Source organism: Neolamprologus multifasciatus, chromosome 11, assembly GCF_963576455.1.
Source record: "Neolamprologus multifasciatus chromosome 11, fNeoMul1.2, whole genome shotgun sequence".
In the NCBI taxonomy this organism is placed as follows: Eukaryota; Metazoa; Chordata; class Actinopteri; order Cichliformes; family Cichlidae; genus Neolamprologus; species Neolamprologus multifasciatus.
In genome coordinates this window covers 1,967,980-1,980,271 of record NC_140449.1, presented here as the reverse complement: position 1 = coordinate 1,980,271, position 12,292 = coordinate 1,967,980, and the positions used below count along the sequence as shown (strand labels likewise).

At 42.4% G+C, this 12,292-nt stretch overlaps 1 protein-coding gene across 6 annotated transcripts in view; it reads right to left on the bottom strand.

The window, feature by feature from the left end:
• Positions 1–12,292, bottom strand: part of cdk14 (cyclin dependent kinase 14) — a 267,760-nt gene that overhangs the window by 107,255 nt on the left and 148,213 nt on the right. For all 6 annotated transcript variants that reach the window (XM_085176729.1, XM_085176730.1, XM_085176731.1 and 3 more), the window contains one exon: positions 3,474–3,594. In XM_085176729.1, the coding sequence (XP_085032855.1) occupies positions 3,474–3,594 (121 nt within the window). The remainder of the gene's footprint in view (positions 1–3,473; positions 3,595–12,292) is intronic.

Sequence of the window (12,292 nt, the reverse complement as noted above, 5' to 3'; positions counted from 1 at the left end):
GGCTATGAACCCTGGATCATAAAATATAGAGCCGAAGCCCAACATGTGTTAGAATGTGGGGCTGCATACAGCTCATGAGAAATCAGCAAAGCTAAGCACAGCCTTATTATCCTCTATTTCGGGTAACATCGAGGTGGCAGGAAGGGCCAGGAAGCTCACTATGCAGTTTTAATAATATACACCCTGTTTATATCCTGATACATCCTGATCGTGAAGCAAAAAATGATGTAATGTAAAAGGTTGTGTAAGAAGTTTCTTTTTTATTTTTAACAAAAGCCAAAGATCTTTGATCACGCTGTGTACCTGCACGGTGCTGCTAAGCCTTCTGGCATGAAGCTGCACAGAAGAAAGTCACCTCTAACAGATCCATCACGCTGACATTTGTCTCCAACAAACATACTGTGCTGTACTTGCATCCTGCTTTTAAGTTCAGAGACTTTCTGAAGCCTCTGTTCTCTGTCTAACACTCAAAATTCTCTCTCTGGACACTTGGTACAAACACCAGTCAGACACTTTGTTAGCTAGCAGGTGCTGTGGAAATGCAACTGGCTCTTTGGCTTGACATGTGCACAGGCTGCACGTCTCCATCCACAGCTACATCTACAAGTTTATTAAGGCCATAAAGTATTTTGCAGCCTGACTGGAAATTGTGAAAGCAAGTTGCAATTAAGCATGCTCCTTTGCATCATAGCCTCAAACTCTTTCACAGCTAATTAGGAAAGCACAGGGGACTGTAATCATTTAACACACTGGGAACTGGAGCCTCGGCCAAACACGTCACTGCAAACGATGATGAGCTTACTTATCAAGAAGACTCTGAAATGATCAGGTGGAAACATTCAAGATATTAAACTATAGAGTATCAATACTTTGCTTTACTTTCAAACACTTGAAGATTTCTGTGTTTTTTAAGATAAACAGATAAACATCACGAGCAGCCTGGCCATGAGATAACTAAACCCATTCATTAATATGTGCACGGTCACAGTTGACTGATCCATTTGTCGACTCTGATTGACAGGTGTGTGTGTGTGTGTGTGTGTGTGTGTGTGTGTGTGTGTGTGTGTGTGTGTGTGAAAGAGAGACAGGGAGAACTGCTGCTCTCTGAAGTGCTTAGGAGCTAAGGAAGGTAAAAATAGAGCCCTTCCTTGCCCGCTCTTCATCACATCCTCACTCCTCACAGCCTCTCAGCCACAGCAACTCATGATGGATGCTTCTTCTGGCAGGAAGACAGATCTGCACAACCTTTTGGTCCTTCAAGGAGTGGTTCTTCATGGATGACTGCTTTCTAAGTGACCGGAGGTGAGTGTATGCGAGCGTGTCACAGAGTGAGTCTCATTGGAATAGAAGACCCTGTGGATTTGCCCACCTTCAAACGCCCTTGAAACTGACACACTAGCGCGCTATCTTTCGGACCCCTACACTCTGGCTGCTCTTTAATTGGATGCTGCAAAACAGGGTTCTTGGGATTTCCCTGCTGACTGTGTGTGCAGACAGAGGGGGTCACCTAAGACCAGGGCCACAATGGGACAGCCTACAGCTCTCTTACTCCTCACATTCCAAGGCACGCGACGTGCTTTTTCACCCCTAAAACCGAGTGCAAACATTATATATAGAAATGTTGTCATATTCCTCAAAAATAAGCCATTAAAATAACATTAATGATGCTAAGCTGACTTATACTTGCTGTAACTCTGAGAAGTTGGGCTTTTGTGAGAGTAGGTGTTATAATCTAGGGCATAAGTAAAAGTAAAAGAAAGCCTTTTTCCCTAAAGAAAAAATGCAAATGTCAACTGTACATTGGAGCGCCTGTATTATCTGACTGTTTTCAAAGCAGCAGTCTCTGGGGCTGAGAAATGAAGCCAAATGTGTCATCAACTTAAAAATAAAGACATTTACAGTCTGGTCCAAAATGGTTCTGCTCATTACAACGATAGAAAAAGTCGATTTAAATGTTTCTTTTCTGAAAGAAGAATAACTGGACTTGTTCTTGAAACCACAGCAACCATTAAAGCAAGTTTATGTCAGTTTTGCATTTGATTCATATTTCACATCCAAAAGGACGAACATCTTTAAAAGTAATTGTCAAATTACAAACTGGTAGTAGGGCTGCTCGATTATGGCAAAAATGATAATCACGATAATTTTCACTGAAATTGAGATCTCGATTATTTGACGATATTTATTTAACAATAACAATGTTGAATAATGACTTTAAAGATTGTCAAAAATAATATAAAATAGTGCAAATACTGATAACAGTGCAAATGTTTGCAATATAAGAAATAAATGAAAAATGTAAACATCTATGTTTAGTGAACTTTGCAGTGTTGCTCTGTGGTGCAGCTACGACACTGTAGTTTACACACTGTGTCTACTTGATCCACGTCTGACTCATGAACCCATAATGTTTCCACACCAAGTTTTTTTACCTCTTTTCAACCAACAGCAGTCACTCTCCTCTCCAAATAACTTCTGCTGAGCTTTCCGAGCTTCCCTCGGTCCTCTTAATCAGCGGTCCCCAACCCCCGGGCCTCGGACCAGTACCGGTCCGTGAGTCGTTTGGTACCGGTCCGCGAGAGTTGAGGCTCAGGTGTGAAATGTATAGTTTTCAGGGTTTTTATCGGTTTTCAGCGTTATTTTGTTATCGTTTTTATCGTTTACTCGGTTTTCCTGGGTCTTTTCACGTGTGTTATGAATAAATCTTATTTTTTTCGGTACCAGTACTAGTTTTATTTTGTTGTATTTATCCGCGACACCTTAAAGGCCGGTCCGTGAAAATGTTGTCGGGCATAAACCGGTCCGTGGTGCAAAAAAGGTTGGAGACCGCTGCTCTTAATTGTTGTGACACGTGTTGGAAATGCAGAGAGGTGCGCTCGATTTGCCACACGGAGCAGCGCGAGAGTAAAGCACGAGGGAGGGGCTAATAATCGGCTCAGTCATTTTTAATGATCGTTGAAAGCCCAGATCGTAATCGAGATTAAAATTCGATTAATTGAGCAGCCCTAACTGGCAGCTACCATCAAAGGTGCTGACGTGCTGTACCTTAGTTAAACGAGGCAGTTCAAACCATCTTTAACAAAGACTCAGGATGAAGTCGGAAAAAAAAACTGCTGCAGCCCTACTACAGTTTTTATCACTGTGGGGTAGCAAGTGTGCTCAGGCTCGATGCATGAAGAGTTCGATTATTACATTTCAGCATCTGCAGCAGTTCTGTCAGTGTATAAAGTAAATGTGTGTCTCACCAACAACTGATCCAAACTGGGAGTGTGGATGCTGGGGAGTCATGGAAACGAAACTAAAGAACAATCTGCACTGAGCATGGCCTCGGGTTAGGATAAGCCACCAGTAAGAGTTTTAATTGGTTTTTGTCTGCTTCCTGAGTGGGTTCCCTGATCTATATCTTGAAGGTTTCTATGTGAATAAATCAAGGATAAATTACACACACGGGGTTACATGTTAGGAGTACCCACCACATGTCCAGGCAGGTGGAGTAGTCTGTGGATCCCAGCAGGACATCTGGAGGCCGGTACCACAGGGTCACCACCTCGTTGGAGTAGGTATGGCTGGGGACCGACTTGGCCCTGGCCAGGCCTGGGGGGGAAGCAACAAAACAAGTCAGTGAGAAAGCATTATCATTGAGTGACCTTCAGCAAAACAAAGCATACAGCTGGAGCCAGCAGTCCCTGCAGCTGCTGACATGTGTTATACAGACAGGAAGATATAGAGTTTGCAATAAAAGTCAAGATTTCGAGGTCCTGTGCGGAGAAAGATTGTCATCAAACCAACTTAAACAAGAGAAGTAAGAAAAGGAAAGATGAGAGAATGAGTTTTCAACATGTGACTGTGACCTGTGGCCACACTCTAAAGTCGCTAACCTTTGTATTTTCATTCTTCATTTGAACATAGTAATACATTTCAGTTGCCAATAACTTTATTGATTGGTTTGGATACATTTGTTCTATTTGTAAGCACATTTAGTTTACTTATGTATTCATACTTCATTTCTTTGATTTTTGACTAACATTTGTCTTTTTATTTCTTACCTGCCATCATCCCTGGGAGTTGCTGGACAAAAGATGGCAGCCAGGGTTTGAAACCATTAAATGAAAAGGAAGATAATTGGACCACACCACCACTTCCTGCTGAAGGGGAGAATGTGTTTTCTTTACTTTAAAAACAAAGTATTTGTATTTAATTAAATATTTGAGTTTAGGGTTTAATGGGGTTTTTGATTTTCTTCTTTGGTGTTTAGTTTATTAACAAACTAGATTGTACTGCATCGTTTGTGATTTATGATTGTGTTTGTTTGTTACCCCTCATGTGTCACAATGGTCTGATCAGCCATTATATATATATACACCCTTGTATGTCATTTCATGTTTAGGTCAGTTATGGTTGTTTGTAGCAGTCATTTGGTTCGTTAAGTTTGCAGTCTTTGCCTGAGTTCAGTTTTGTTTCTTTGACCTCTTTTATGAGCTCAACATTTATTACTCTTGTAAATATAATTTTTGGGGGTTAAATAAATGGAAACCCTATGGAATTCCACAGGGTTCAGTGCTAGGACCAATTCTGTTTACATTATACATGCTTCCCTTAGGCAGCATCATTAGAAGACATAGCATACATTTTCACTGCTATGCAGATGACACCCAGCTCTATCTGTCCATGAAGCCAGATAACACACACCAATTAGTTAAACTGCAGGAATGTCTTAAAGACATAAAGACCTGGATGGCCACTAACTTTCTGCTTCTTAACTCAGATAAAACTGAGGTCATTGTACTCGGCCCTGAAAAGCTTAGAAATATGGTATCTAACCAGATTCTTACTCTGGATGGCATTACCTTGGCCTCCAGTAACACTGTGAGGAACCTTGGAGTCATTTTTGACCAGGATATGTCCTTCAACGCACATATTAAACAAATATGTAAGACTGCGTTCTTCCATTTGCGCAACATCTCTAAAATTAGAAATATCCTGTCTCAGAGTGACGCTGAAAAACTAGTTCATGCATTTATTACTTCCAGGCTGGACTACTGCAATTCATTATTATCAGGATGTCCAAAAAACTCACTGAAAAGCCTTCAGTTAATCCAAAATGCTGCAGCAAGAGTCCTGACAGGGACTAGAAAGAGAGAGCAGATTTCTCCTGTTTCGGCTTCCCTTCATTGGCTTCCTGTTAAATCCAGAATTGAATTCAAAATCCTGCTCCTCACATACAAGGTCTTAAATAATCAGGCCCCATCTTATCTTAATGACCTTGTAGTACCATATCACCCTATTAGAGCACTTCGCTCTCGCTCTGCAGGCCTACTTGTTGTTCCTAGAGTATTTAAAAGTAGAATGGGAGGCAGAGCCTTCAGTTTTCAGGCCCCTCTTCTGTGGAACCAGCTTCCAGTTTGGATTCAGGAGACAGACACTATCTCTACTTTTAAGATTAGGCTTAAAACCTTCCTTTTTGCTAAAGCATATAGTTAGGGCTGGACCAGGTGACCCTGAATCCTCCCTTAGTTATGCTGCAATAGATGTAGGCTGCCGGGGGATTCCCATGATGCATTGAGTTTTTCCTTTCCAGTCACCTTTCTCACTCACTATGTGTTAACAGACCTCTCTGCATTGAATCATATCTGTTATTAATCTCTGTCTCTCTTCCACAGCATGTCTTTATCCTGTCTTCCTTCTCTCACCCCAACCAATCACAGCAGATGGCCGCCCCTCCCTGAGCCTGGTTCTGCCGGAGGTTTCTTCCTGTTAAAAGGGAGTTTTTCCTTCCCACTGTCGCCAAAGTGCTTGCTCATAGGGGGTCATATGATTGTTGGGTTTTTCTCTGTATCTATGAAGCGCCTTGAGGCGACTTTTGTTGTGATTTGGCGCTGTGTAAATAAAGTTGAATTGAATTTAATTGAATTGAAACTATATTTTTCCAATAATTCCTGGGACTCCTCCTGTTTTTCAACTCGGTCCATCACAGTGACCATAGGACAACAATTTGGTAAACAGGAAGTAATAAGACTTACACTAATGGAGTCCTGCTTATTTGGAGTTTTACACCACCAGTAGTGCGTTGTACCTGAATGTGCAGATGAATATCACTATATTAATTACAAGCAGTGGCTTTTTTTCATTCCTTGATGGACTTACTGGTCCACAGTCAAACAGGACACTGTGCCCCATCGTAATGAAATAACTGCTCAGGAACTTGACAAAGAGCCTCCAAACCCTCAAAGATTGATATAGGACACTGATCAGGATGCACCAGGCGTCCAATCGATCACTAAAGCGCCGTCACAAAACCCACAGGACCATTTTTTACCAACAAATGTTGAGGCAATATTTTAGAGAGAAGAACTTAACTGTAGATCATTAATGTTTAATGTTTCCCTGATGAAGATCTTGAAGGCTGAAACATTGCCTCATTAAAATCTTGTGAGCTTCCAATTCCCTTTGCTTCCTGTAGACTCACTGAAGCCGTCACACAAACAGCTCCTCGTGTCAGACCTGTCTCTACTCTGACTCCTGTACATTCAGCTGTGACAAACCCCAGATTGCCTTTTCAAATAGAAATGATGATGGACGACCTTTGATGTTTCACCAAGAAACATGAATATCAGTCATATGAACTCTTTTGTCCTGTGAATCACACATGATCAGGTACGTTTGGCACCAGGCTATGGTTAAACACCAAAAGTACCACATTTTTAAAAAAGGGGATTCAGGAATAGATGCACAAGTTTCTCCAGTTTAGGTCAAAGGTCCCTTTCTGACATTTATCTATGCAGCGACACAAACCCAGTCCTCACATGGCGGCTAATGCTCGAGTGCAGATGCAGTGAGCTTTAATGAGGCTGATGGCATTACCTCTTTGTCTCATCCCAAGTGGTCTGAGAGCTTAATTAAAGCATTTAGCTTAGTAAAATAAAGGACTTCCTGCCCTGCTGTTAGTCCCCTGTGTGTGGGAGGAAGCGGGGCAGAGGGGAGAGTAAATGAGAGCAGGAAGGGGGGTATTTAACATTTCCTTGTGTCGGAACACCCACAGGAGAAAGGAGTTTCAGCTGACATTCATCGTGGCCAAGCTCTGTAATTTCCACACACAGAATAGACAGCATCGCCTGCTCACACTGAGAGGCTATCATATCCACTGCAGGAATCCTGCGTATGTGTGTACGTGGGGGGCGGCATCGTGGAGGCGTGAATCGAGATAATATCTACTCATCGTAAGAGAAGGTGCAGCAGTAGGAGGATGACCTGTTTGTAACACGGAGCGGGAACAAAAGAAGACCCAACTGTTTGGTTTCCTACAGTTCCCAGCATGCCTGTCATCAATCTGAAACAAAACAACGTGGGGCGAACCCGGTGCTGGTTCTGTATGGGTTAAGTAATGCAGCTGTGCAGAAGCTTTGTCAGCATTATTGGGAAACTTGGATCTGTGACAGCTGTTTTCTTGCAGGGCTCCTTCTGTTCTTATAGATTAATGAAGCTACAAAACTGCAGTTCTTCTCACGGCCACTTGAGGCAGGCTACAGACATGAGTGGACTGTTTAATGCCCAACTTTACAAAAAAACATGTTTACAGCCTGGCTGGCTTCTGATGGTTCGATATGCTGCTTTGCCTGTGTTTCACCTCCCACTGTGTGACCTCGTCTGGGAGGCACTGGGTAGCTTTGGGTATGGGAGTAGTGTAGCTCAGCGGTCCCCATCCTTTTTTGCGCCACGGACCGGTTTATGCCCGACAATATTTTCACAGACCGGCCTTTAAGGTGTCGCGGATAAATACAACAAAATCAAACTAGTACCGGTACCGGTACCAAACGACTCACGGACCGGTACCGGGGCCGCTGGTTAAGAGGACCCGAGGGAAGCTCGGAAAGCTCAGCAGAAGTTATTTGGAGAGGAGAGTGATGCTGTTGGTTGAAAAGAGGTAAAAAAACTTGAGTGGTGTGGAAACATTATGGGTTCGTGGAGTCAGACGTGGATCAAGTAGACACAGTGTGTAAACTTTGCTACAGTGTCGTAGCTGCACCACAGAGCAACACTGCAAAGTTCACTAAACATAGATGTTTACATTTATCATTTATTTCTTATATTGCAAACATTTGCACTGTTATCAGTATTTGCACTATTTTATATTATTTTTGACAATCTTTAAAGTCATTATTCAACATTGTTATTGTTAAATAAATATCGTCAAATAATCGAGATCTCAATTTCAGTGAAAATAATCGTGATTATCATTTTTGCCATAATCGAGCAGCCCTACTACCAGTTTGTAATTTGACAATTACTTTTAAAGATGTTCGTCCTTTTGGATGTGAAATATGAATCAAATGCAAAACTGACATAAACTTGCATTAATTGTTGCTGTGGTTTCAAGAACAAGTCCAGTTATTCTCAGAACTTCTCAGAGTTACAGCAAGTATAAGTCAGCTTAGCATCATTAATGTTATTTTAATGGCTTATTTTTGAGGAATATGACAACATTTCTATATGGGAGTAGTGTAGCTCAGCGGTCTCCAACCTTTTTTACGCCACGGACCGGTTTATGCCCGACAATATTTTCATGGACCGGCCTTTAAGGTGTTGTGGATAAATACAACAAAATAAAACTAGTACCGGTACCGAAAAAAAGAAGATTTATTCATAACACACGTGAAAAGACCCAGGAAAACCAAGTAAATGATAAAAACGATAACAAAATAACGCTGAAAACCGATAAAAACCCTGAAAACTATACATTTCACACCTGAGCCTCAACTCTCGCGGCCCGGTACCAAACGACTCACGGACTGGTACCGGTCCGAGGCCCGGGGGTTGGGGACCGCTGGTGTAGCTGAATGGTGTAGTGATAACACTACTGTCTTTGGCCTGACCAGGCTATGCATCCAGTGTCCAAGCTAGCCTATACTAACCACATACCAACGGGAAGCAGGCAACTGAAACATGGAGAGAGTTTAAATCAGGTAGAAGTCTTTTTCAATCGTGTAGGAGGAGACGAGCGACTTTTCCCTGACGTCTTGCAGGTGAGAAACTTGCGTTAACCAAACCCCTCTCTGTGTGGATTGTGCAGTGAGATGTGGAATGGCAGCAAAGCATCGCTAAGCGCCAGAGAAACGACCTCCTGCACATGAGCAAACATGCCACGTATCGCCTACCACCATCCACATAGCGATTAAATGTCGCCGTGCTGTCTGGAGCTGCTCTTTGCTTGAATCAGGACAGGATTCAACACCTCGATTTACCGTCATTAGTTTGTTTTCACACGAATGATTTTATTCTAGCTCCCCACGGACTCGCACGCTGATTTTCAGCTTTGCAACATCATCACGACTCAAGCACAATGATCAATTAGGCAGAATACACCAAATAAACTGAATTCAATCCCAGCAACAAGATTGTGTGATGAGCAAGATCCTAATCAGCTGTTCCTCCTCCATCTCACTTCTCACTAACAGAATCCGGTGCAGTTTTCCACCCACGGACACTTTGGAGGCGACCAGAATGTTTCATCACGCACCGACTCACATGGGCAATAATTCAATAGTGATTTTTACAATGTTAACAGCCTCACAGTCATCTATGTGTCTGCAGATACATTTTAGTTCTCCTGTTCATGACCACAGTGCATATGAAGAATCTTTGTGACAGCGATGTCCTACAATCTAAAGCAGTTCGGTTGCTGTTTTCAGACTGTTCTGACATCTTGAGCAACACCTGACCTTCCCCTTTAAAACCCCATGAATCTCATTGCCGTGAAGCACTTCAGAGCCCTGACCTGGGATATCAAACACACACACGCACATGGACCTTCAGCCACCTTCATCTTCAGTCATGCCACAGCTGACCTGCTAGCCCGTCCCGGCGGTGACCTGGATGAAGGTCAGCGGTGAATTATACATCACTATCTCACACAACACTAGGGGTCATCAAACATATGGTAGAAGAGCTGGGCTGGAAGACTGGGAGAGAAAACAGAATAAACAAGCAAGCCAGGGAAGGATTAAAATAGTCTGTCCCCGGGGGGTAATCAGCCCACTGTTTCACCTTTTGAAGTTCACTCGAATTTTAAAGGCAGTTTGTAGCTTCCGCCTGCTTCTCCTCCTCCAACTCCTTTAAAATTCAGCAGATTAAAAGATTTACGACACGCTGCCAGCAGCTACTTCAAATACTGGGAGGGATAATTCCACTGAGGGAAAGACAAACACAACAAAATGCAGCGTTTGTTGCTAATTTAAATGTAGACATCCTGCCGTCAGACTGCAGACACACATATAACACAGGTCTGCTTAATGAATGTTTAACCTCCTCTGAACCCATTCATATAAAGCTGTCATCCTGCTTCTCGTCACAAGCAGAGCCTCCTCTCTCCCGTGTCGTTGTAATGCAGTGCGCACATTCGTTTGAACAGAGGCCTGCAGTTTGTCGTGTCCACTGTGTTAAAATGCCCAACTTCCACCATGGAGTTAGCATCCTGATATCTGTCTGCTAAGCTTCAGAGTCACTGACCTGCATGTCGCAAATTTGTTACTGTTGGTGGAGACTTTTGAAACACTTTTAAAGGAATTATCTGACAGATACTATGATCTTCTGTTTCTGCATGTTGTATATTTGCAGTAAGCTACCGAACTGTGCGGTCTGAGCAAACCCTCATTGGTTAAGATTTTGGTAGGATAATGGGAACGAGGTGCCAGGATTTACTGAATAGAATAGAATAAAATGCCTTTATTGTCACTATACAGATGTACAATGAGATACAGAGCATCTCCTGCTCAGTGCAAATATCTAGACATAATTTCTGCAGCACTTTGAAGCACTATTGAAACATGTGCAAACACACATGGAAGTACAATATGTAAAGGCAATATTTAACCTTTATTCTTTAACATAGCATGAACTCTTTTAGACAAGCTTTCTTGGAATTTCTTTAAGTAGTCTTCAGGAATACGTCTCCAGGACACACTTCTTTAACAATGTTGCGGTCCAGGCTCTGGGAAGCTCGATCTAGGAATGATAGAATTGCATTTTGTCCTTTTCTATCCAGGAATCCTTTTGCTGCACCAATCGTGTGTTTGGGATCGTTGAAGTTGTCAAACACTTTCCAGATGGTATATCAAAGAGCATTAAAATCTGATGGTGCTTTTTAATGATCATAGTTCCATCAATTTTGAGACTACCAACACCACTGGTTGAACTGCAGCCTTAAACCACGGCACACACTCACTGTTGTACCTCTTGACTTCTTCCATGCATAATAACAATTTGAACCAAAAATGTGGATTCAACCTACTGCCAATGATTTTCCTTCCAGTTCTTGTGTAAATTGGCCCACCTCATCTCCCTGTTTCCCTTCCTCAAGAACTCCTCTTGATAACAACCTTTACACTGACAATTTCTAATGAGGATTCATTGAACCTCGCGACTATATGGATTACCGAAGGGCCAGATGAATCTCTCGGGTCTTCTGTCAGGTCTTTGCTGGATTTTTTCCTTAATTCTTAAAGACATGACCTTGAGTTACTGTTCGCCTGCCACTTCCAGTTTCCTAAGATATGTCAAGTTTTCAGCTAGTGGTCCTTTAGGAATCACCTTGTTGGTGTAAAAACTTTAGTTTGTGCCTGTCAAACTGTGTTATGTTGCTATAGATTCAATTAAAGATATGTGAATAAATTATGGATTTTTGACATTGGCTGATAAAATTAGCTCTTTGCTAAGTTGTCAGTTATGTGAGGATGCCACACAGAGCCTACGTTAAACTTAAGTGGGCTGGAGATTCCTCTAGAAGTGGTCAGATACAAGAACTGGGCTGATAATGAGGGAAGAAGCAGCCAGTATCCAAAGGAATACTTTGACAGACCTCCAGAAATCCTGGAGAACCACTGCTCCGCTTTCACTTGCTGCTCTAAGGCAGCGCATTGAAAGCAGAGCAGAGCTCCTGTGAACAGCACTGCAGTCATGTTTTATAGGGTAAGTGGTAGGGGTGCAACGATACTCGTATCAATATTGAACCGTTTGATACAGTGCTTTCGGTTCGGTACGTATATGTATCAAACAATACAAAATTTTTAATTTATTTTATCAACTTTCCTTCTGACGGTGCTGTCTGTGTTGAGCGCTCAGTGGATCTGCGCTCGACAGTGCAGCCTAGGCGGAGTAGTCGAACGCAGATTCACTGAGCGCAGGGCAAGCTAGCAGACATAAGCTAAGCTCTCCTTGCAACATGGCAAATTGAACCTCCCCCACCCTCATTCAGATGTGGGTTTGTAACTATTTTGGTCTTCATGTGAAGTATGACCCT